Source organism: Lactuca serriola, chromosome 6 (assembly GCF_051521515.1).
Source record: "Lactuca serriola cultivar US96UC23 chromosome 6, Lser_US96UC23_V15, whole genome shotgun sequence".
NCBI lineage: Eukaryota > Viridiplantae > Streptophyta > Magnoliopsida > Asterales > Asteraceae > Lactuca > Lactuca serriola.
Window position 1 is genome coordinate 186,676,001 of NC_136413.1, and position 26,634 is coordinate 186,702,634.

A 26,634-nucleotide genomic window follows, 5' to 3' on the forward strand; every position below is an offset into this window, starting at 1 on the left:
CACATTACAAGAGGGTAAGCCACATTCAAGGAGAACTTTACACCCTAACATTAAGTAGATCAATCAACATTATAACTGGAATTACTGATAAAAGTTATTTATATATCCATAACAATGACTATAAATATAAATATAAGTTACACTTAACGCGTAGTAAGTGAGCCTAACTACAGAGGGTTTCTAGCGAAAAATAGAAAGGTCGTGGGTAGAACTTCGACCCGAACACTTCTATCTCTTCGATGACTCAGGGCTCGGCTAAAACTTCAAGAATCTAGGGAAAACTTGGACCAAAGAAGTAAAAATTCCAAAAGAGAGTTTTGGAGGTGTGGAAGAAATGAGGGGGGATTTCATCCTATTTATAGACGATTTTTGGGGGACGCACCGTGTCTTTCAAGCTACGCGTCACACACATACGGTGACGTTTCCCCATCCATTTTTGTGCCACGTTTCAGCTTCTATGTGGTCTGTGTTGCCACCTTCTAGAAGCGCATCGTGCAAAATGCAGATTTGGTAAATTTTGTAGTTTTTCATACAAGCTCCGTTTTTGACGTTCTTTATACCTGCGCGTAGCTATCGACGATATCTACAAGTTTCATTTAGACTTCATCGGCTAATTCTCACTTTAATAAAAAAAAAAAAAAGCCACGGTGCTCATATTTGGCTGCTAAGTACCTCTCTAATGGAAAAAATGGATTGACCAACCCACCTCTTAAATATCATGCATCTAGAAAGGTCTTATTTGATACAGAAAGACTTTCAACCAGAACTTAGGCTAGACTTTGGTTGGGCAATGGTAAGCTGATTCGTTTTTGGGATGATGTTTGGCCATGCAACTCTACTCAGAGATGCATGTCATAATTTATATCAATTTACAAGGCGAATTCAAAACTTGTGGGGGGTTATCTATTCCATCTCTCGAGCGAAGAAAACCCCCTCCCCTTCGGATTCTATATCTCTTTTGACTCTATATATGTGGGCACCTGATATCTATGAGGGTTCACCCACCCCGTTTACATTATTCCTTGCACGCGGCTAGGAAGGCATAGTCCCAGGCATCTGTTTGTGGATCGTAGGACTATGCGGAAGAGCCTTCGAAGGAGGGGGGTATCCCTAAGGAAAACCTTCTCCTTTAATAGTTAAAATTATATTTTTATAGGTTTAAACTATTAAAGTCCATATAAAAATCATAACTCTCTCATACAATATAATTATTTAATTAAAGGGCCCCGCCCTCTCTCTCATGGTGGAAGAAACCTCTACATGAGGTTGTATTTCTGGTCAAGTAGAGGCAACAACCTCCCTCGTTCTCCACCACTGTTCATGTCAAAGAGGCTCCACCCAAACACCCCCTCACAGCCGCTAAAAACCCCAATCCTATTTTCTTCCTTGGCTCACCGAAAAAAAGAAGCAGAATAATGGGGACTGCCGCCTCTGATCTAACCCCCTCTCCACCTTTCCTGTCGAAGCTCAACCCCCAAACACCCTACTTTGATCGGCGACTGCAGTTTCCCCCTCCTTTCGAGTTTCATCGTCGGATAGAAGTAATACAATTGAGAATTGTCGGAGCAACCCAAGTCAAAGAAGAAATCAACGACAATTGTCACTTCCATTCTTCTTTATTCTTTAATCCGATTGAGCATCGGTGGTGGACCCCCTTGATCGACAATCGTTCCGCTTGGGCCCTTCCGTTTTCCTGTCACCACAAATTGGTGTCTCTCCCTCCCCTTGTGATTGGCTCAACCATCGCTGGAGATCCCGCCAATTCCATCGCATCGTCCATGGAAGATTGTTGTATCATCTCATAAAGCCAAATCTTCAATTAAGAAACATTTGGGTCGCGATTGGTCAACAGAAAATCGCAAGTTACACTGCATAATTTGTGGATACGAAACCCCAAAATTTCAAGTAATTTTTTAAAAGTAATCCACAGTTATTCTCTCTGATCTTCACAGTAATTTTCTCAGGCCTTCACAAATTCAGACAGAGGTCGTTCGGATTTCTTCAAATCTTGGCAGCAGTTTATGTTCTTCAAGCTTTGTGGATTGAGCGGGGGTTTGATGTGCTTACAGTTTCTAGGCAGAAAAAGGGTTGAAGGCAGCTATAATGGTTCAATCTATTTGGTCGGTAACTGATGAAAAGAGAAATGCAGGTGAGGCTAAACTAAGTTAGGACTTCAATTGTGAGGGGTAGAAAGGAACCTATCAAGTGTTTCTTGAATGTTTTTTTAGAGAGACGAAAAAGAAAAGCAAATGAAGAGAGAGAGAGAGAGAGAGAGAGAGAGAGAGGATAGGGCCCTTTAATTAAATAATTATATTTTTTTCTTTTTTTAAATAGAGAAAACCTCATAAATGGTCCTTGTGTATTGAAATGACGAAAATGCCCCTCACTTAACGGTAGAAAGCTGGCGGAGTTAGACCGAAGGACTAAACATTAAAAGTTTTGAAACCACAGGGACCATCCGTGAGATTTTTGTAAATTAAGGACTAAACTTGATATTTTTGAAAACCACAGGGACCATTTTTGAAGTTTTGTCTATTTTTTTTATAAAGTATAATTTAACATTTTTTAATTCCGAATTGATAAAAACTTTAATGACCAATTTATCGGATACCCTTTAAATAAATTTTTACGTAGGTAGGAAGTGTTGACATATATCTTGGACCAAAAAATTGAAATCTTTAGAAGGAGGCTTATCTTGCACTTTGGTTATTTTACAGGGGCCAATATTGGAATTTACGAAAGGAACAAATTGTCTCGTCGGCGATTTCTGAGTACAAATTCTGCCGCAAAATTACCCGAAGAATTCCAACCGGAATTTCTCTTGCTTCCGGCAATCGGCATCCAGGTATGTGTTGCGTATCAACTCTTTCAATAAACATTAGTTTACGTTCATAATTGTTTCGAAATCTCGTAGTATAACTCCGTAACGAACTAATTTGAAAATCATCAAATGTTTATTTCTCTCCTAGGGTTTTGGACTGTGGTTGATGCTGGGGTATTGAGTAGTAACGTTGAATGAATTAGATATTGAAATTAGAGTTGCTTGTATTTTGTGAATGTTTCTCTTATAGTATATTTACGCATTTCTTGTTTTCTGCAAGAAAGTGATAAACTTTTTCTTGACGATGTTTCTCAGGTGAATTCTGCTTTATTGCTACCTCAATGTGCTGAAGAACTCTGCCATACACTCATATTAACCTCTGAAGTTCATGGCTAACAACTACGAAGAACCTCTCCCACCTGGTGTGCAGTGCTTACCGAATTCTTCACCACAGTTAGTGTCTTCAAATCAATCTGCTCATCATCCTCCTCCATCTTTCCAAAATTTTGTTAATGGTCTCCAGCAATATGGTTACCCTATTCACCCTTCTAATGTGGCCCACACTCCTCCCTCTGGAAACTTCCATCCACAGTATAGTTCACCTCAACAAGCACTGTATACACCTCCATTATCTTCTCAGTTTCCCACTCCCCTCAATGCCACTATTGGCTCTGAAACTTCTCAGATAAGTGGAGCTTCAAATGGAGAGCAGCATTTGGGAAATCCCACTGACATCGAAACTGCAGCCCAGGATGCTGTGCTACGTGAACAAGTATTGCCAAATATACACTTTTACTTTACTCCCTTCTTTTCGTATTATCATTCTATGGTTCTTTAACTGATTCTGGAGCAATTTGATTGTGTTTTCAGGACATTGTGATGCAGAAAGTCATAGTTGATCAAAGGTATAATTTATTGTGTTCTTTTAACTTGTGATAACCATGTGGAAAGAATCATAATGTTAAAATGGTATTTTGTGAACTAGAGAAGCAAGGGCTGCAGGTGGATCACATGAAGAGAACTCAGACATCTTTACAGGACGCCATGATCCTAATGCTATAAAGGTGTTCACATCAACAAGATTAAGATTTTATAGCTATCATTCTAATATTCTACGCAAATGATTCACTAAAATTTTTATTCAAACCTCTTTACATAGGAACATCTGTTAAAGATAACAACAGATCATCGGTCTCAGATGTCATTAAAGCGTGGAAAACCAGCCTCTTCAGAAGGTAAGTTCATTTTTTTGTCCATTTTCTTACTAATATAGTAAAAATTAACTCTTTCAAACTCTATGGATTGAAGGTTTGCTTTGGTAGTAAAGTTTGTGGTGCCTAATGTTCAAACCAATTCTTGTAGTTATAAAAATAAACATATAAACTCTAAGTATTTACATTGGTTGTAGGTAATGTGGAAATTGGGAATGGATATGGAGTACCTGGTGGAGGTGCTTATTATGGTGCTTTAAAGCCAGACACTTTATCATCTGGTAAGCTAATGATGGAAATAAGGAAATATTTTATCTTTTTTAACATTTTCATATATTTACCTCTACAAATTTCTTATCTTTTTTAACCACAGGAAGCAATGGCAATGAAAAACACGAATCAGGCCAAAACATTTCTGAACAACCTAATGATTTGCCTGAGTTCCTCAAGCAAAAGCTGAAAGCTAGGGGAATTCTCAAAGATGAGTCTGATAATGTAATTTGGTCTCTATCTTTTTCTTTATATATATATATATATATATATATATATATATATATATATATATATATATATATATATATATATATATATATATATATATATATATATATATATATTATGATTTATTCTTATTGTCTTCTTCCTACCTTATATTGCAGAAGTTGAAGAATCAAGTCAATCAATCACCTGAACTCATGGCACCTTCTACATTGCCACCAGGATGGGTGAGTGTTAAATACAAAAAATAGCAATGTACTTTGAAAAATTCAGATATTTCTATTTCTGCATTTTATTATAATAAACAAATGGATGTAAATACGTTGCTATTTCTTTCAGATTGAATCTAGGGACCCCACAAGTGGTTGTGTGTTTTATTACAATGAAAAATCTGGAAAAAGTCAATGGGAAAAACCTGTTGGAACATCCTTAAACTCACAGCCAGCATCACCTTCTTTCCTTCTAGAAGATTGGCAAGAGGTACTTGATGAGACAAGTGGTATGTAATATGATAAAATAATAAATCTTCCTTCTTTTATTTAAACTTTCTAAATATTACAAATTACTATTATTTTATTTATTTTGTTTTAAACAGGTTGTAAATATTACTACAACTCAAAAACCAACGTATCACAGTGGGAACACCCACAGAAGAAAGCAGCAGACTTAAGTCAACAAGTCAACGTGGTGGAGTCAGTAGATATAAAGAAATGCTGCGGATGTGGTGGGTGGGGGGTAGGGCTTGTACAGTCATGGGGGTATTGTTGTCATTGCACACGGTACTTGTCTCACATTTATCATGTTTGATTTCAAACTTCTATTTTTTATAATAATAATAATAATTATTATAATTTGTTTTTGTAATTAGGGTTCTCAACCTTCCGGAATCTCAATACCTGTCTATGATTGCAGCAAGTCAACATCAAGCTTCCAATGATGCAACTAAGTCAAGGTATTATATATTTATATCTTTCTCAAATTCTAGCTTATTGTATTTTTTTTTATTTAAGTGATAATTATATATATATATATATATATATATATATATATATATATTTAAATCTTTGGATTTGTAGGAAACCCCCTTCAGGAAAAGGGAATAAAAAAGAGGGAAAGAAACGTGGTTTTGCTGAGGATGATGAGGTGGATCCCATGGATCCAAGTGCATATTCAGATGCCCCTCGTGGTGGCTGGTATGATTAATTATAATTATAATAATAATTAAAATAAAAATAAAAATAATTATAATGATGATATTGATAATTTGTGTTGCTTATTTTTAGGGTGGTTGGGCTGAAAGGAGTGCAGCCAAGAGCTGCAGATACAACTGCAACAGTATGGTTTTGTTATATACTTGTTTGTTCCATTTTTGCCCCTGAAGTATTTGTCATATTTTTTAATGAATAAAATAAATAATATGAAATTTCATTTTCAGGGGCCTCTGTTTCAGCAGCGACCTTATCCATCACCAGGTGCTGTGTTAAGGAAAAATGCAGAAATAGCTTCACAGAGGAAGAAACCGGGTTCTAATTATGCACCAATATCCAAAAGAGGAGATGGGAGTGATGGACTTGGAGATGCTGATTGAAAAATAAATTAAACTTTGAAATAGAATTTTTTTTTTTATTGTAAAATCCAATTTTGCAACTTTACTTTTATGAGTTTTGGGTTTTTAGTTTTTTAAACTGGCTGGTTCTTTTAGCTTGAATCCGTAGATATACTTGTAGATCAACTGTATTTTTCAATAGGTTGTAATGTGTTTGACATAATAGGCGAAAGAAAATTGCTTCTTTTTTTGTTCCATTTAAAAAGATGAAAATTGCAATTATTTTGACAAGTTCAAAAGGTCAAAATATCTACTGCACAAATAAGTAGAAAAAAGGTAATTTCAAAACAAGAAGAGCGATAAATATATTGCAGTTATAATTGGACAGAATTCATGTCTTATCTTTTTACAACAATATTTGATGTATATTATGACACATTAAGGGAGGATGAGAAGATGTCATTGTGTGTTGTTGAAAAAATGGAATTTTTAGTTGTGATCATATGAAGAATCGCAAAAAGTGATGGGAATGGATAGTCATATGAATCAACTGATTGTGATAAGAAAAAAAAAAGGCGACAATTTTCTAAACAATGGGAAGTTAAATGTCATTGTGTAATTTTGTAATGAGAATGCAAGGGCAAATAGGTCTTTATTACTATAGTCAAACATCCTTCCAAAATTACAACTATAACTGTACACAATTTTCTTTTACATGATATCTCAAGAGAACTTGTTTTTATGTTTGAAATGATTTTGAGACATTTTAAATTAGTTTTGATAAAAGAAAACAAGATGGAAATATAAAGATGATGAAACATAATCCAAACATAAACATGATAAGCAATTTGATCAAAAAAGAAATATATTAATATATAGTATATAAGATGATTAATCATTATTTGTTGGATTGAATTTTACAATCAAACATTTAAATCATATAAATTTGCTATTAATATATTTTTAAATTAACTAAAAACAATTGTTCTTAAGAATTTTTTTTCTTAATTAGTTTACATCCATATCTTTAGTTAATTAATAACAATAATAATAATTCAATACTAATATTTTTTAGAGAAAATGACAAAAATAGCCATTTACACTAATTGTATTACAAAAATAGTCAAAAAAAATCGAAATTATAAAAATAGCCACCCATTTCGCAGATGAGAAGGTCCCATCTGCGAAATGACCTTCTCATCTGCGAAAGTACAAGCACCTAAAGCACAGTTGTGCTTTAGGTGCTTGTACTTTCGCAGATGAGAAGGTCCATCTGCGAAATGGCTCTCATCTGCGAAATGCCCTCGATTTTGAGTATAAAAACGTTTTTTTTTTCTCCATTTTTCACCCTTCTCTACACAAAAACTCTCTCTAACTTTGGGCTTCTCTCGGAATTTTGGCTAGTTTTTGAAGAAAATGGATTATGTCAACAATCCCGCAAATATTGTTAGATTTTAACTCTTTTAATGTCAACAATCTCTTTATTTTATCATTTGTTGTATTATTTAGTGTTAAAAAAGGGTAATTTTGTTGTGTTTGATAGTTTTAATATTTTTTTAGTATACTTGAAGTTTAAATGCAAGTAGAGACAAGTAGAGACTGCGTAGATAATGTTTACAATTTGTTATTTTTGTTGTTTTTTTAGTTGTTGTATAACCTGAAATCTTATATATTCTTATCGTATAATTGTTTATATAAAGTGCAAAATAGTCGTTTGTATATATATTTGTCGTATAAGTATAACATTTGTATAAGTTGAAAATTTGTCGTATATATATTGTTAGAAATTGTTTGTATTTGTCGTATAAGTATAACATTTGTATAAGTTGAAAATTTGTCGTATATATATTGTTAGAAATTGTTTGTATTTGTCGTGTAAGTTGAAAATTTGTATAAAGTTGTCGTATAACTTGCAAAATTGTTAATTTGGTTGTCGTTTTATTTTTAAATTTTTTTGTTTATATGGTTATAAAATGTTAGTTTTAATTAGAAAGATAAAAATTGTTTATATATTTGTCATTTAAGTTGAAAATTTGTTTAAGTTGAAAATTTGTCGTTGATATATTTGTCGTTTAAGTTGAAAATTTGTTTAATAAAATGTTTATATAATTATGTATGATATTGTTTTCTATCGTAAATATATTTGTTGTATAACTTGGAAAATTGTTTATATATGTGTATGTTATTGTTTTTTATCGGAAATATATATATTAGTAATTAAGAAATTGTATTTGCAGTTCGTAATCATATATTTTAAAAAAAAATTTAGTTATCTAATTTGTTTTTGTGTTTTTTTTGCAGCATGATTTTAGTTTAATGAATACGAAAGCCTTTGCGAACTTAAAAGGCTCTGGCGGTAACATATGGGAAGTATTTGAAGTTTTAGATGATGCCCGACGTGCTATTTTCAGAGATACCGTCTTTGGTTATTTTATTGATGTCCCTCGTTTACAAGGGGACGCATTATTGTTTCATAAAATGTTCCTTCATCAGATCCGGCCGGACCCTGTTTTATCTCCAGATGGAATAAAACGTTTATATTTTCGAGTAGGCAATACGAAAATGGTTTATGGGCCGGAAGAGTTTTGTTTGATTACCGGCTTCAATTTTGGGGAGTATCCAAAAAACATTGGGAGAAAAGGGTCGGAAAAATTAATAAGCAGTAAAAAAAGATGTTTATTGCGTGAACGACTATTTCCGGACCATACTAATAGTTCGGTGAAAATCGGCGACCTGAAACTTTTAATTTTAAATCGAACATTCCTAGCACTTGACGACGTTGATGCAGTTAGAGTATGTTTGATATACGTTTTGTGTGAAGGTTTTTTGGGTAAAGAAGTTAATGATCGGGTGCCACAAGATTGGTTTTTTTTGGCTGAGAATTTGGATCTCTGGAACAGGTATATTTTGTTTACGTTAAAAGTTCTATTTTATTAAAGTTATAATTTATATAATAATCAATTTTGTTTTTTTGTTTTGTTAGCTTCGCTTGGGGTAGTTATCTCTGGGATTTTACTTATGTTGACCTTGAGGATACATGGAATAAAATACATAATTATTTATCACTTTTCTGAACGTGGTCAAACTTTAAAGTACTCCGTCTCAGGATTTACGGCTCCAATAAGGGTATAAAAATTTTCTTATATTTAAATTGTTTTATTGTTATGTTTTTTATTTTAATTTTAACTTTTATTACTGTAATTGTAAAAAATTGTAGATATGGATATATGAGATGATTCCGGCTGTTCGTGCATGTGGATTTGCATCGAGAAAAAATAAAGACTTGCCTCGGATGAAACGATGGAGTGGAACAAAAAAATTGAAATGAGTTGACGTGAACAATATTTGGTCAAAGATGCAAGTTTAAAAATATTTCGTTTATTATTAATAAACTTGATTATTATACTTTTATATGCATTTTTAATATGTTTAATTTTTTAGGAGGGGCTACCACCAAGACAAAACATGTTACCGGGTGATGGTGAGATGACATCTTCTTATTATATGTCATTTCAAGAGTATGTATATGGTGAAGGGAAAGCAGTTCCATCTCCAGTACAGGACCATTTTAGGAGACAAGACGAATCTTCGTCTAGTATGTCGTCCAGTGGTCACTCTCATGGTAGAGGTCGGGGCAGTGGGAAACACAAGCTAGACGAGGTGTTGAAACGGCTACATGCACTGGAGCAGCATGTGTTTATGAACCGACAACCTACAGAGGTTTTTGTTGAAGAAGTGAATAATGAACAATTTTGGAACGACATTATTTTTGATGATCCGACAGTGTCACAAAGAAATTATGATGAACAGGTTAGTTACACGCTACATTATTTATTAAATTTTATTAACATATATGAATACCTGTGTTCATATTTTATATTTGAAAATATAGGTTGTGCAAGATGAAGTGATGAATAAAAACAATACAACTGAAAATGTTTTTGGTGATATTCAAGACGACAAGGTTGTTATAGATGTTACCTTTACGATTTTAATAATTACTTTTTAATAAAGTGTCTTTCGTTATTAAGTAAAAAGTTATATTTTTAATGTAGGTGTTGGAGGAGAGGAATGAGTATGCGGGGAACAAATTTGATGATGATGTGTTTGATGTAAATGATTATAGTGAAGTTAAAGAGGTTCTTATAGTTACATTAATATAAATATTTTGTTTATTTAGATATTATTGCTTATTAAATTATGTGTATTTCGTTATTAAGTATAAAGTATTATTTTTAATGTAGGAGTGGGAGGAGAGGAATGACAATGCGGGGAACAAATTTGATGATGATGTGCCGGACGAAGACAAACTAATAATAACGGGAATTGCAGATTATTTTGATGATGATGACGACAAAGAAGTTACACCCGATAAACCAAGGAGTCGAAAACCATCACAATATTTGTGCCCTCCTTACACCGAGGTATTCGTTTTATTTATAAACTGATGATTTTATGTTTATGTGAATTATCTGAAAGATATAGATTTAAACATTTGAATATTGTTTTTAGTTGCACACGACACCAAAACAAAAAAGAAGAACAAAAAAGAAGGTTGATATCAAATCAACAAGCCCCGTTCCTCCTCCAGTTTTTGGTGTTGCTCATGACTTCTCCATGTTGCGCCTGCAACCTTACGTAGCAGGCGGTGAGGATGTCATCCAAAATTATGTATTGCATTCATATGATGTCCAGCATCGTTTGTTTAATTTCGTGTTAGATAGAGATTTTTGGAGCTCATTGTTTGGGCATACACACGACGGATGGTTGGAGTCAGCGGTAAATTAATTGTTAATTAATTATTTTAAAAGTTAATTGTTTTTTAGTCAATAACAAAACTATCATGTGTGCAGCATATAACCATTTGGTACCGACTATTGATGGAGAGACGGTTTGAGAGCGACCGACATACAATAATGCCTCCAAATTTTTTTGTTTCTCATGTTTTGGAAGAAGGACAGGACTGGAGGGCGTTTATGGCTGGTATTGCTACGTACCCCAACTTCATGGTTGCTTGGTGGAATGTTGATACGGTAAACTTAATAGTTTATATTGAAAATAATATCGTTTTTTTGTTATGTTTTTGTATTGTGATGTAAATAAACATAATTTTATTTTCTGATCCTTATACAGGTCTTATTGCCGATTCATTCATCCCCTAATCATTGGCTATTTGGGGAACTACGATTAGCGTCAATGGAAGTGCATATTTATGACAGTCTTGGTAGAGGGGCTTATGAAAAATTCAAATATGAAGGAATCTTTTCCAAATTTGAACGTCGGGTGGCAAATTATTTGGACAAGATTAAGTATTGGGCCCGGAGGAACATCCCAAGGATTCCATTGAATATGCAATTCATTTATGAAGAAAATGTTCCCCAACAAAGTAGTCATTTGGGAGATTGCGGTGTTTTTCTTTGTATGTTTATGGAGCAATTGGTTTCAGGTCAACCAATACGTGTTCTTATTGACCCAAAGAACGCAGCTTTAGAGTTCCGTCTACGGATGGCAAAAATTATTTGGGGGTCTAGTCTTGGTCCTATGTAGTTGGATTATATAAATGTATATATAAATTAATGTTGGATTTCATTATTAGTTTATTTTTACAGTTTACTCAACGGATGGCAAAAAATATAACGTTACGACAATTACAACAAATTAATGACCTACTAATTACTTATCAATACATACAACATAAGAACGACTACAACATTTGTTTTAACGTTACAAATACAACAATTTATTGACCTAACAACTTCAAAACCATAAAAACAATATTGAAAAGCTTACAACTTGTAAACAAGAACTGCCAAGAACAACACCCAACTACAAACCAACGCTATCTTTAACTTCTTATTTTCTGATTGAAAGAGCTTATTAGAGTTAGCTACTTTAGCTATTACCATAGAAGATTGGTCCTTCTCTTCATCAACCTAACTGATAAACCCGCATTTTGGTCCCTGTTAAATTTAATATTCACAGTAAGAAAATAAATTTTTGTGATGTAAACACGAGGGTTTAAATTTGAATGACGTTAACAACATGATACCAAATATGGGCAAGCATAAAACAATCTTCCTGGGTTTTTAGCTGTACCCGAAATCCTAACGATACGTTCTCCTCCGCAATTGCAGTATGCCATTAGCCTTCTTTTTCTTTTAAATCGGAGTTACTTTCTCAGTTAAATTTTTCATAATGAGTGACACCCATTTATAGAATAAATCATATTACAGACAATTCTTTTTGACTATGAAATGAACTGGTTTGACTATGAATTCAAAAAGTTGAACTATGAAATGCAGACAAGTACATTCTGTAGTATTGTCATGTCGGTCAGTGAAATTTGACTATGAAATGAATTGGTTTGACTATGAATTCAAAAAGTTGAACTATGAATTTAAAAGGTTAAACTATGAATTTTGATCAGTAGAGATACAATATTTTCTATTTATAATTGCATTTGTTTCATATTGCATTTGTGTGATGATTGTAGAGCACTATCATCGGTATTGAAAATGAGTAGTTACAGCGAAAGAACCTTTTCTCAACTACCAATTTTCTTGCATAACCTTCAAAGAACAAATCCTAATACCTTCACAACCATTAAGAAAACCGATACCAACCGCTTTCAATTCTGTTTTGTGGCTTTAGGTTGCGTGGTATAACATACTTCTTTTATTGAGTTATATAATATTTCATGGTAATGTATCTCGATTAGTTTTTACTTATCACTAATATGTGTTCGTTTTTATGTAGATTCGTACCTTCCTTAGGTGCATGATACCGCTGATATATGTGGGTTATTTACCCCTTCTTGGGAGCTTTCTGACAACAATGTACTTCGCAGTGGCTTTAGATGGAAATCATGAACCACTACTCTTAGCAATTGGTTTGGGAACCTTACAGTGTGAAGAATCATGGAGATGGTTCATGATGAGGTTAAGAGATTGTTTAGGTGAGGACATAGAGGTTGGTTTCATAAGCAACCTGTGTGATAACATAGACTTTGGTGTTCAGAGTGCCTACCCGGATTCCTATCATGGATATTGTCCTAAAGATATAGCTCGAAAGATACGTGAGTCTGTCGGACATAACAATACGGAAGTCGAATCGTTGTTTTGGAAGTCATGCAATGCATATAGCGTTGATGATTTTTACTTGTGTTTGGAAAGGTTGCAAAGTACATGTAGGAAACCACCTTTCTGCACCTTGCTTATGAGTCCAATTTACTGGCTTGACGATATACCGATTTCAAAATGGACAAGAGCATTTTTCCCAAAAATACGTTACAATGTTAAATCGATTGACATCCCTGAAATTTTGCAAATTATATCCTCACGTGAGTTTCCTATAACAACGATAATTGAGTTAACCACCACGTTGATACAATCAAAGTATGATGAACGGGCCGAACTGGCTAGTAAGGGAGATTGTTATATTTAGTTTTTTTATTGTGCTACTATTTTTATTAAAATATCAAATTTTACAGGGAGGTTGTCTGGTGGGTTGACCCCTTACGTTGAGAGTAAGGTTCAAAAAAGTCTCAACAAGTCTTATAATTGTAATGCAAGACGTTTGTATGGGGATACATTTGAAGTCGATGACACTTTTGCCACCAGCAACGTACAAGTTGAACGAAGGGTATGTAGTTGTGGTAAATGGCAAAAAAGCGGTATACCATGTGGCCACGCTATAGCATGTCTAAAAACCCGTACATCTGAGTCCATTCAGAGAATGGTTGATTACAAGTTCACTAATTATGTGTATCGACTTGCATATGGATCTGAGTTGGTGAATACTATACCATCACATGTGCATTGGGAAATACCAAATGAAACGGTGGTCCTGTTACCTCCCTCAATGCAGTAGTTATTCATGTAGCACCTTTATATTTTATGTAGTATTATGTATTAGTTTTTTATGTACCCCGTTTTTATTTTAGTGTTGTGTTATGTATTAGTTATCCATGTACCCAGTTTATATTTTATGTCGTATTATGTATTAGTTATTTATGTACCCCATTTATATTTTATTGCGTTCTATATATTGGCTATTGACGAAACAACATACATTAAAAGAAATGGACGTTTATTAAATAGTAACGACTAGACACATACAACAACAAGTAACTTAAATAACGAAAAACAATTAACTTAACCAACATGCATATTAAAAATAAGGGACATTCTTTAAAAGATTCCATGCATCTAAGTGGGTAAACTCGCTACCATCATATTCAAAACGGTATAGTTCCAAAGCCACCTGCCGTAGAATGTCTTCATCCGTATTTGCATGTTCGTTATCCAACTCGTTATAAATACGTTGAAATTGTTTCACCTTCATTTTCATATCCAGAAACTTCGCTTTGACATCTCTTCTTCTTCGATATTGAGTGCGGTTCATTAAATGGTGAAACAAATGACAGACACGAGACCAAAATGATCCAGCATGAACTTGTGGGGGACCCGGTGGAAAATCCACCTCTACAGTTGTAATCCAAGCTTGAACCAAAGCGACCTCCTCTGCGTTCCTCCATATATGTGGTGAGTCCATAATTGCAAGGAGGGAAGTAATACAATACAATTACAACGGATATTGAAATCTATTTATAACGACTCCTTACTTTCCTGGTGCAATGACTTGTCAACTCAAGCAACAATGTATTGTGTTGTCATTCAACCGGGGATGAATTGTCAACTCGAACAGTGATCTGTTGTGTTATAAGTATAGTACACTGCATTCGTCAGTTAATTTTGACTATGAATTGCAGACATATTAGAAGATTGGACTGCGATTTTGTGTAGAAACTACTATAAATTGACCTTAAGTTACATGCAATACTTTATTAAATTAACCAATAAAGTTGTTCAAATATTGTTTTTTAGATTCTACTCTCTTTGTTTCAATCAAAATGAGTTCTATATCATGGAGCAATGAAGAGTTCTTGGTTCTTACACATGCTTATATTCATGTGTACGAGACAAGCAAGTTGAACGATCCAATGTTTTGGAGCCGTTTAACCAATATTTTCAATGCTGAAAACCGAATGGCTACAAGAAACGATCGTGACGAACTAGACATCTTAGCAAGATGGTATGAAATGAAAACCGAAGTTCTATTATTCAACTATCTTTATATCAAAATTGATGACACCCGTTTAAATGCTACTGAGGATGTCATCTTGGAAGTTGCTAAGGAGGAATACAAGTCATTAAGTAACGGGTTGGAATTCCAGTTTGAAGCCCCTTGGAATATTTTGAAATATATCCCGTTTGTTTAAAATCTATTTTAGTTTATTATTTGAGTACTAGGTTATTTTCATGTACTAGGTTATTTTCATGTATTTCTTATGTATTTCGTATGTATTTCGTTTGTTTAAAATCTATTTTAGTTTATTATGTGAGTACTAGGTTATTTTCATGTATTTCGTATGTATTTCATTTGTTTAAAATATATTTTAGTTTATTATGTGAGCAACTCGTATGATTAACTTGAGTTAATAAATGGCCATTGCATTAGTTATCACAATATATTAGAATACATTAGTAACAAGGATTCCATGAACCATTAAAAACATCACAACAATTACATGAAAAACAACGACATAATACGAACAAAGCATTAACGTAAAACACAAGTCCATGGGTTATTCTTAACACAAATTAGAGCGGTCTACTTGAAATACTCTTTATCTCTAACAACCTTCCAAACTTCCTCATATTCGAAGTCTCTGCCGTCATGCTCACAGATGTAAAACTCTGTAACAACTTCTAAGAACTCTTCTTCGTCACGATAACGAACATTGTTACGTTTCGCATAACTACATGCTCGATTGAACCATGTCACTTCTTCCTTTACATCCGTCCACTTAGTAACAACATCTGATTTTTCTCTTTTTTGTCCTTCTCCCATCTCATGGTTAAACAAAGATGTGATGCGACTCCATTCATCACCAATTAGGCAATGCGGGGGAGCAAGTAACGATTCACCATCCTTAACACTTAGCCAGCATCGTGTTAGAACTAACACCTCGTTTGTCGTCCATGGCCTTTCAGAATTGGAACCAGGTACTTCATTCGAAGAACTTGCTGCATTCGACGACATTTCTAATAATGGGAATTCATTTCGTTTAGGTGATTTGGGTGTTTGGTTTTATAGATCTTAAACATCTATTTATATAAATAAATAGACTATGAATTAATACTTTGACTACGAAATGGTTATATTTGGACTACGATTTTCAGCTTTATGCAGTGTTTTGTCATGTCAAACTGTCATTTATCTTTTGTCACTTAAGGGTCCCACTGGGATGTGCAGGTTACTACAGTGACTTGTCATTACTGTCTAGTCATTTCAAAGTTGGACTTCTCATTACTGTCTAGTATGTATAAATACCACTTATTGCTCCAGTTTAATACAATATCGACTTTATTATGAGTTCCTCACACAAATTCGAAATTTGCTCATGCAACGAAGTAGATTGTTACTACTGTGATTCGGTAGACCCTTTTTTTATACCCTCTTCAGCCGGGCCATATATGTCACATGAAAATTTTGAAGAATTAAAGAAGGCTGAAGCACAACAAGAAGAGGAGAAAGAGTCATCCCGACTTCTCACTCAACTTGCTAATGATATAGATTCGGAATGCAAACAAGCTCAAGAATGGATTGACCTCAATAAAAACAAAATCAAAGAGCATAAAGATTGGATAAAAAAGAGTAAGAAGGCAATCAAAACGACTGAAAAACGGCTTGCTGAGAAGGATGAGCAGTTGATACACATTATGGTAAAAAAGGATCGTTTCGAAGACAAAATGAGAATTAGGGATAACTATATAACAATGGAGAAAGAGAAGTACCCGTTGCAGTTCCCTGAGTTTAAAAATTAGTTACAAAGTTGTTGTAATATTATCATGAAACAGATTAGGTTGTCAAAGGATCGTTTGTTGTTTTTTTAAATAACATGTTGTAACTGTTAAAATAAATCTGCAAACTATATTTTATAATATAAAGGCTTCATTCATTGTTATAATCAACAAACTTAACTAAAATATGAAAGCATAGCAATGTCTTGTAAGAGTTAATAAAAATATTACAATACATAATAAGCTAATAACTCGTCATTACTCTTAATTTCAAGGTTGTTTTATATCAAAATCAACGTTATAGGTTTGTGAGCAACCCGCTGAACCACCAATATTATACGCCATTTCTGCAGTAGAAATTATGTGACCTGCTCTGCTACCGGACGCCCTTCCAGTACAATTATTTCTCGTGTGTCCTAGTTGACCACATGTAGAACACTCTTTTATAATTGGACCCTCGCCTTGGGATGGAATGCGGTCTGTGTTTCTTGGCCTGCCTGGCTGACGTTTATCCATTATAGGTGGCTTAACAATCATCAAATCATCGGGGATCTCCCATTCGGATGGCTTCGGCAGAGGGTTTATTGATTCCTCATATGTTTTCCTCAGTGTTTCGGTAAGGTAAGCATTTAATGCAAACCTCGAGCAGTCTTGGTAATTGTTCACTGTTAAACATCTTATGACATGACCACAAGGTATCCCATCAAGTTGCCAATGCCTACATGTACATGTCATATGTTGAAAATCAACAATCACATTTTGTGCCCCCTTTTTGACCTCGCATTTCGTATTTGAGATCATGCGAACATCCCATTTGGTAAAAGTTTTCTTGTTTTCTTTTACAACTTCATCCGCCCAAGGGGTAAGTGTTGTTGTTGCTTCCGCTAAAAAAACAGCCAAAATGAAGAAGTTAAGATCAATAACATCAAAACTAATAAAACATTAATATTACAAATTTACTTAATACCTGCAAAGTTACGTCTTTGAAACCACCATTGTTGCATTGTAGCACGAAAAAAATCAATCAACATAAGTATTGGCACCTTACGTGCGTGTCTAGATAATGCATTTATAGACTCCGCACTGTTGGACGACATAAGATTGTATCGGTTCCCTTTAAAATGTGCCATTGACCAGGTTTCTGGATTTATACTTTTTAAGTACTCCCATACTGGTTCTTTTGTCTTTTTCATAACATCCATGGCAGCATCAAAAGCATCAACTGTGTACGCCCTACACGCCTCCCAAAAAATTCCTTTAACCGTCTTACTCTTGCCAAATCTAGATACTATGTTGAAATACAAATGGACACCACATATTCCATGATGAGCGTGAGGAAAAATTTTGGCAACGGATGTTGCTATAGATGGAGACCTATCAGATATAATTGTAAGCTCCTGCATATTTCCTATGCAATCATGTAGTTTTTGAAAAAACCATGTCCAAGAATCGGTACACTCATTTTTGCATATACCATATGCAACCGGTAATATTTGGTTTTGTCCGTCCTTAGTAACTGCAAGTAGCATGGTACCTTTGAACTCGCCCTTTAGGTGAGCTCCATCTACTACTAGGGTCGGCTTACAAAAATTGACAAAAGCTCGTACCTACAATACATTGTATGTCTACTCAAATACACCAAAATAAATATTAAAAAATTAAATTAGGATATGATAATACTAACCGAGCAACCGAGTGCGACGTACAAAAACTCAAAGCGATCATCAGCATCTGTTTTAATATGTGTGACAGTACCCGGATTATGTTTGGCCAAGTTGTGACAATACGCCAGAAGTTTGGTAAAAGAATCCTCTTTCGTACCCCTTAATGACAACAATGCATATTGCTTCGCATGCCATGCCTGATGGTATGAGATATTGATATTCAATTGAGCATTCATATCATTAACAATTTCTTTTCCCCGATAAACTCTACTATAGTCTTCAGCCAAAACATCAGCAACATATTCACCCAAAACATATTTGTTTGCTTGTCGATGATTAGGTTGCAACAATGTTGAAGAACATGTGTGTACATCAACAAATTTATTCACTTGGAAAAGTCCATCAGAATTTTTAATTGCTTTTGCTCTTAGTAACCAAGAACAATTTTTCAAAACACACACAGCTTCATACCTTGATTTGGTGGATCTACTTGTCCTCGTCTGGAAACCTTCTCGAAGACATTTTTTACCAATACACCGCTTTAAAAGTTCTTTGTTCTTAAATATACTCTCACATTGAATCTTTTGAAGATTCATGTCTACCATTTGTGTTGGGATATCTTCATTAATATCAACTGGCCATGCTGGTACAGGGGGCATACCGTGAAAAAGGTTATCGAGAAACTTAGCTTTAACTTCATCACCCAACTCATCTCTATCGGAATTGCTTTGTAGCTCGGTTATATCTAAACATACATCACCAACATCAACATAATGCCCGTAAACATGATTTTTTTCATTTTTTTTACTTGAATTTTTTTTCTTTTTAGTTTTATCTACCACACGCCTATTCATAAGTTTAATTTCTTGTTCGGCAACATCATCACAACGACCACCCACATGATTAAGATATGTACCAACATCATCATCACCAACAGACTTGTAATTCTCGGGATCCACATAGTGAATAGGTGAATAACTAACATTAACATTTTTAGCAACACTGTGAAACTGAGGTACACTAGGAGTATTGAAAGTACCTATCGGATCGTTGCTCCCTTTATAACTGCATAAATTACCAACAAGTTGGTTTCTAATTTCACCACCCCCATTAACCTCCTCAACTTCATCAACCACCACAAACACTTTCACAGCCCTTCCTCCACTATATTTGATTACGTTTATCAACATTCTAATATCCATGTCTTCAACTATAGCTATATAATAATTTAATTCTGGATGGTGGAAACGAAGACTAATTTTATATTTGTCTAACAAACCAATTTTGCTTCTTACCAAAGATACAAAATCACTATAACTAATATACTCAGAAAATATCAAAGCAAGTTCAGAAATACCTCCCTGTGGACATATGTATTCCAGATTAGTTCCATTAACTTGTCATCTCCCATCGGTTACAAGACAAACCAAATATTCAATCATTTTTTGAGCAAATTGTAGAGAAAGTTCCTAAACAAATAACAACCAAAATGATATTTTTTCTACAAAACTTTTTATATAGCAACATGATTTCGTAGTCAAACCAATTCATTTCATAGTCAAACTTAAAAAAAATAATAATAATAATAATAATAATACAAAAAAAACAGCATTTCGCAGATAGAGTGAGAGGATTTCGCAGATGGACCTATTCCATCTGCGAAATTACCTCTATATATACAGCAAAAATATTATAAAAAAAATAACTTCTCATCTGCGAAAGTACAAGCACCTAAAGCATAACTGTGCTTTAGGTGCTTGTACTTTCGCAGATGAGAAGGTCATTTCGCAGATGGGACCTTCTCATCTGCGAAATTAGTGGCTATTTTTGTAATTTCGATTTTTTTGGCTATTTTTGTAATGCAGTTAGTGTAAATGACTATTTTTGTCATTTTCTCTATTTTTTATTTCTAAATGTAAATATTTTTGTTTTATTTTGATTTACTCATATAATAACTCAAATTCTAAGGGTCTCTTTTGTAAATTTCTTATAATCAGAAGGGTAGCCGGTCCTCCAAGCTACTCACTTTTTCATAAAGCCTCCGAGGTGAAGAACTCTCCGATCTGCTACACAAAATCCTCTTTCAATTTCACCAAATCATCTTCTCCCCTTTCGATGTCGGTAAGCTCTCTTCTTTACAAACGCATTACTTGTTTCAATATGTAATTTACAGAACAAAAGCCTCGTATTCTCATGGGTAGGAAATCGTCCTATTAATCACTTCGATTCCTTCTTATGTATGCACAGAAATTTCTTCTGAATTTATCTGAAATAACGAGTCTGTCAATTCGGTAGATGTAACAGATGATGAATCGTTTCTTTTTTTTTACCTCTGTCACTCTATCTCTGTTCTTCGCTTTTAATCATCCTGGTATCCGTCATGTAGTTTCATCGATTTTGAATTGGTATTCCGCCATTACTGTTATTTGTGAAAATGTTTGTATAGCCAAAAAAAATTGTTCAAGTTGACTCATTCACTACTCTAATATGGATCAAATGCTTTGAAGCCCTAATTTTCTTAGGTTGTTAAAATTCGACTTACAGGTTAATCTATTTTGTTGTTCCAGATTTTTGAGTACAATGGAAGCGCCCTGGTGGCCATGGTCGGAAAAAATTGCTTTGCTATCGCCAGTGATAGGAGACTAGGGGTCCAGCTCCAAACTATCGCAACTGATTTCCAAAGAATTTTCAAGATCCATGATAAGCTTTTTCTGGGTCTCTCCGGTCTTGGCTCTGATGCTCAAACACTGTAAGCATTCTTCAAAGTCCTTGATTTAGCGTTTCTCAATAACAAGATCATGACAACTGATCTTGTTATTCTCAAACCCTAGCCCTTTGATCATGACACCTGATATAATACGAAGCTTATGTTTTCTTATTGTAGTCATCAGCGACTTGTGTTTCGCCACAAACTGTATCAACTTCGGGAAGAAAGAGATATGAAGCCTGAAACTTTTGCTAGTCTTGTCTCTGCTGTTCTGTATGAGAAAAGGTTAGAATATAATAACTGTAAATGAATTAATTACTAAAATTATATAATTGTTAGATTGATTGGATTTATTTAAGCTTATATTATGTGTAGGTTTGGTCCTTATTTCTGTCAACCTGTGATTGCTGGATTGGGAGATGATGACAAGCCATTTATTTGCACAATGGACTCAATTGGAGCAAAGTAGGTCTACTTTTTATACATCTGATCTGTTTTTAGTCATACTTTTATAGTAAATGTTAAGACTCTTGAAAAGTTATTTTCTTTTTCTTTGAAATGGTAAATTGAGACACACATTAATTTGTTTTTGGGAAATGAATGATAGAGAGCTTGCAAAAGATTTTGTGGTGGCTGGAACTGCTTCAGAGTCTCTTTATGGTGCTTGTGAGTCAATGTTCAAGCCTGACATGGTACATTTCTTTATTCTTTATATATCTTTATGCTGTTAATAAGTTTCACATTTAAAAGTTATTTGAGAAAATGGTGTTTTATATTTTTCAAATATGATGTAATTGTTTGTTATATGATGCAGGAACATGAAGAGCTGTTTGAGACCATCTCCCAAGCTCTTTTATCATCTGTAGACCGTGATTGTTTGAGTGGTTGGGGAGGACATGTGTACCTTGTGTAAGTTCTTACATCTTTTTATATTATTTATTAAATATATTTTTATTTATTTTTATTTTTATAATATAAGAGTGTAAGACATTGATATGGTTTTTGGTGCAGTACACCAACTGAAGTGACTGAAAGGATCTTGAAAGGAAGAATGGATTAGAGTTTTCTTTATCAAAAAAATCCTATTTAGCCCTTGAACCTTTTGGATTTCAATTGTATTTGGTGGCTTATTTTAAAAGTTAATCGATATTCAGACTTTTATGGTATTGTTGTGTAACGCTTATCTTCAGTCATTCTCATTCCTCTCCAAGTATATGCTCTTTTAAGTGCAATTTTATATGCATTTCTCATTCAGTCATTGGGTTTAAAGTTTAAACAAATTAGCTATTTGAAAATATGATGATTATTATTTATCTTAATTAGAAATGTATTAAAATATCTATGAGAGGATTAGAACAGAGTCACAGACACTACAATAACATATATGATTTGTTCGCGGTTTATGTAACACGCATAAATGTGTAGATCTATTTTCATTTTATGAATACATAAAAGTAATTTAAACTTATAGGTTGATAAAACTAATAAAGGCTTTAAAGTCTAAATATGTATTTAAATAATAAAAGTATCTATGCTTGTAAATGTGGAGAAATAGTTATATATAAATGGAGGTTAAAGAATCGCATTTAAAAGAGTAGAAGTATAGACATTTTCTTCATCATGTTGATAATTTATACATTTTAACAGACTAATATGTCCAAAAATATTGCAACAGATTGATTTTTCTAGTATTACAATGCTTATAATTTATACGTTTTTCTACTTCCTAGTAGTAAATCCATGAGTTGACCATTTGTTTTATTTTATTGCTAAAATTTATTTGAAAATGAGATTAATTGTCGTATATATATTTGCAATCGATGTTTTCAATATTAACTTCTGTTTACAACGACTATGACAAATTAAACGGTAAGTCAATCTTCAAACGTGGACTTGGTAAAACTATAATTAACCCCCATTTGGACACACCTCTATTATCTCTCCTCTCTGTATAAATATTCTATTAATTACCATAGATAAGCCCAACAAAACATGATGAAGTCTCAACTAAGCTCTTCTGTGTTCCTCTTGGTTCTAACTCTTTCCTTTTCTGTTTCAATGGCATCATTATATATCCTCCCTTAATGGTTCAAAAGATTTCATAAGTTGCATACAATCCAACTCAACCAATGTCACCTCCATTTCTCAACACATTTTCACCCCTATCAATGCTTCTTTCCTACCCATTTGGCAAGTCGCTGTCCAAAACATTAGGCTCCTTAAACCCTCCACTCCTAAACCCTCTGTCATCGTGACACCTGTGAAAGTAACACTACTCCAAACTACTCTATTCTGCGCCAAGAAATATGGCTATGAGATCAGGATCAGAAGCGGGGGACATGACTTCGAGGGCCTCTCCTACACTTCTGATGTTCCATTTGTAATGATTGATTTCACCAACATGAGGTCTGTACACGTGGACGTATAAAAAACATACGAATTTTATTCGAAGGAATTTATCAGGGCACAATCGACATATTGCTTCCATTGTTGGACAATACATTTCCAGAGCTGGGTGTTACACAAGAAATTTGTGAAATGACAAGTGTCCAATCAACAACGGTTTTTTGGGGCTTCCCAAGCTCCACCCTAACTGAAATTATCACAAAACGATCCGCCATATCCAAGCTTAACAACAAAAGTAAATCAAACTATGTCCGGACACCAATCCCAACAAGCAGTGTTGTAAAACTCGCCGAGTTTTCCGATTACTCCTCCGAGTACTCACTACTCTCCACTTACCGAGGCGAGTTGTAGAATCCCGAGTACTCCCCGGTCGGCCCTTACTGAACTGAGCAGTATTGTAAAACCCGGTCAACTTGGTGATTAATGTGTATAATATACTTAACGATTTATTATTTAACACACACACGTGTGATTATTACTATGTATATATCTTAAATTTTCAACATTTATTCACTAAGTATGAGAGATCAGCAATTGCATTATTATTTAATCGCGGGTTTTTTAAATACACTAAGTATTAAGCTCATGTCACTTATGCATGAAATTCTATATATGTCGAGTACTAAACTCATGTCTTTAAACATAGAAATACATTGAGTATCAATTCTCATGTCACTTAGCATGGATAGACGTACTCTAAGTACTCTAGGGTGCAACATACTCAATGGAACATCAACCAAATAGGGTTACATCTTTCCTCTTCCTTAGAAAAAATATTTCCTTAGGTTCCTAGCATTCCATGTTCTTGGAATGGGCCTTCCTTCCATCGTCTCTAACACGTATGCCCCGTTCCTGTTTGCCTCTGTGACCCTGTATGGGCCTTCCCACGTTGGGCCCAGCTTTCCCTGGGGTTGTGCCCGACTGGCCTCATTTTTCCTCAAGACATACTCGCCCACTTTGAAGGCCTTCTCCTTTACCCTTTGGTTGTAATACCTTTCTGTTGCATGTTTATACGCAACTTGTCCGACTCTTCACGTTTCTCCTCTAGGATATCTAAGTTTATCCTCAGGTCTTGTGTGTTGCTTTCCTCATCTTGGTTGGCCACCCTTAGCGTATTCACTGCCACTTCCATAGGGAGCATGGCTTCGGTCCCATATGTCAAGCTGAAAGGGGTTTCCTTTGTGCTTTTCCGTGGTGTAGTCCTATATGACCATAACACCATTGGTATCTCCTCTGCCCAATTCCCTTTTGTTTTGCCCAACCTCTTTTTGATCCCATTGACAATGGTTCGGTTGGACACCTCCGTTTGACCGTTCGCTTGAGGGTGTGCCACCGATGTGAAGCGTTGGCTTATCCCTTTGGCGGTGCACCATTCTCTAAATGGGTTCTCAGCGAATTGCAAACCATTGTCGCTGATGAGAACCTTAGGTGTTCCAAATCTTGTCATAATGTTTTTCCACACAAATTTTATCATGTGCCTCCCAGATATGCATGCCAGTGGCTCAGCTTCAATCCACTTTGTGAAGTAATCCACGGCTACCACCATATACTTCAACTTCCCTGGTGCTTCTGGGAATGGACCCACTATGTCTATGCCCCACTAGTAGAAAGGCCATGGGCTGGATATGTTGCTTAGCGGCGCCGGGGGTTTCGCCTGGACTGGGGCGTAAGACTGACACTCCCAACATTTCTTGGTTACTTCTACCGCGTCTTGATGTATCGTCGGCTAGTATACCCCCATCCGTAGCACCTTTCTTGTCAAAGCCCTTGCCCCTTCGTGTGCGCCTACCTGCCCTGAGTGTGCTTCCTACAATATCTCTCTCCCCCTGGCTTGATCTACACATTTTAGCCATGGAGACGTGAATCCCTTCTTGAATAATTCCCCGTTCACCATTGCGTATGAGGGCACCTTTATACGTATTTTTCTGGCCTCATCATGGTCATCCGGCAACACTCCTCTCTGGAGGTATTCCCGGAACGGTGTCATCCATGTGGGTCCAGCGGGGGTCAAGGTGTTCACCTGCTGTTCATCGATGCTTCTCTCCTGGAGCACCTCCACTAAAACTTTCTTTGACAGGTGATCAAAACAAGTGGACGCTAGCTTGCTCAAAGCGTCTGCCCTCTTGTTCTCACTTCTGGGTATCTGCTTGATTGTAAATTGGCCGAATGATCCTACTAGTTGCTTTACCATCTTTACATACTTTCCCATTCTTTGGTCTCTTACCTCGAAACTCCCATTGACTTGGTTCGCTGCTAACCTTGAGTCGGTTAGTGTTGTTACAACTTTCGCACCCATCTGTTTGGCGAGTCGCAACCCTGCAAGCAGCGCCTCGTACTCCGCCTCGTTATTCGATGTATGGAAGTCGAAACGGAGGGCGTAGGTTACCTCTTCTCCTTCTGGGTTGGTCAGCATCAGCCCCGCCCCTGAGCCTTCCCTGCTGGACGCCCCGTCTGTGTATAGGGTCCATGAACCGTCACCGGTAGGGGCCTCTTCAACTACCCACACCTTTTCTTTCGTCGGGTTCCCTCCGTCAGGAATTTCTAGTAAGAAATCAGCCAGCGCCTGCCCTTTGATACTCGTTCTTGGGCGGTAGTTTATATCGTGCTCTCCCAGTTCAATTGCCCACTTGGCCATCCGACCCGACGTCTCCGGCTTAAGCAAGATCTGTTTAATGGGGTAGCTTGTGAGTACCTCAATTTGATGTGCCTGGAAGTATCGCCTTAATCGTCTCGCAGCGTAGATGAGTGCCAGCATCAATCTTTCCAACGTGGGATAGTTGAGTTATGGTCCCTGTAGCGCTCTGCTAACAAAGTATACCGGTCTCTGCTCCCCTTCCCTTTCCACAGCCAATACCGATGATATCGCTTCTCCTGATGTTGAAAGGTATACTTGTAATGTTTCTCCAGGGATGGGGG

At 35.3% G+C, this 26,634-nt stretch overlaps 4 protein-coding genes across 4 annotated transcripts; 3 read left to right on the forward strand and 1 right to left on the reverse strand.

The window, feature by feature from the left end:
- The first annotated feature begins 2,704 nt into the window (after positions 1-2,704).
- LOC145057552 (WW domain-containing protein) lies at positions 2,705-6,320 on the forward strand. The gene is made up of 14 exons (XM_079005420.1): positions 2,705-2,845; positions 3,137-3,593; positions 3,692-3,726; positions 3,807-3,885; positions 3,981-4,056; positions 4,230-4,313; positions 4,406-4,527; positions 4,692-4,757; positions 4,870-5,029; positions 5,126-5,309; positions 5,399-5,482; positions 5,607-5,723; positions 5,814-5,865; positions 5,966-6,320. The coding sequence occupies exons 2-14, from the start codon at positions 3,210-3,212 to the stop codon at positions 6,116-6,118; spliced, it is 1,596 nt and encodes a 531-aa protein (XP_078861546.1). The 5' UTR covers positions 2,705-2,845; positions 3,137-3,209; the 3' UTR covers positions 6,119-6,320.
- A 3,197-nt stretch (positions 6,321-9,517) lies between these two features.
- Positions 9,518-11,665, forward strand: LOC145060482 (uncharacterized). Its single transcript, XM_079008135.1, has 8 exons — positions 9,518-9,886; positions 9,969-10,040; positions 10,132-10,215; positions 10,321-10,437; positions 10,589-10,724; positions 10,797-10,855; positions 10,930-11,109; positions 11,210-11,665. Exons 1-8 carry the CDS (start codon positions 9,542-9,544, stop codon positions 11,621-11,623), a joined length of 1,407 nt encoding a protein of 468 aa, XP_078864261.1. The 5' UTR covers positions 9,518-9,541; the 3' UTR covers positions 11,624-11,665.
- Positions 11,666-20,594: 8,929 nt separating this feature from the next.
- LOC145057553 (proteasome subunit beta type-3-A) lies at positions 20,595-22,522 on the forward strand. Its single transcript, XM_079005421.1, has 7 exons — positions 20,595-20,726; positions 21,173-21,354; positions 21,490-21,597; positions 21,688-21,777; positions 21,920-22,004; positions 22,127-22,221; positions 22,324-22,522. Exons 1-7 carry the CDS (start codon positions 20,721-20,723, stop codon positions 22,370-22,372), a joined length of 615 nt encoding a protein of 204 aa, XP_078861547.1. The 5' UTR covers positions 20,595-20,720; the 3' UTR covers positions 22,373-22,522.
- Positions 22,523-25,525: 3,003 nt separating this feature from the next.
- Positions 25,526-26,473, reverse strand: LOC145060483 (uncharacterized). The gene has a single exon (XM_079008137.1). It carries the CDS (start codon positions 26,471-26,473, stop codon positions 25,526-25,528), a length of 948 nt encoding a protein of 315 aa, XP_078864263.1.
- Between the last annotated feature and the right edge of the window lie 161 nt (positions 26,474-26,634).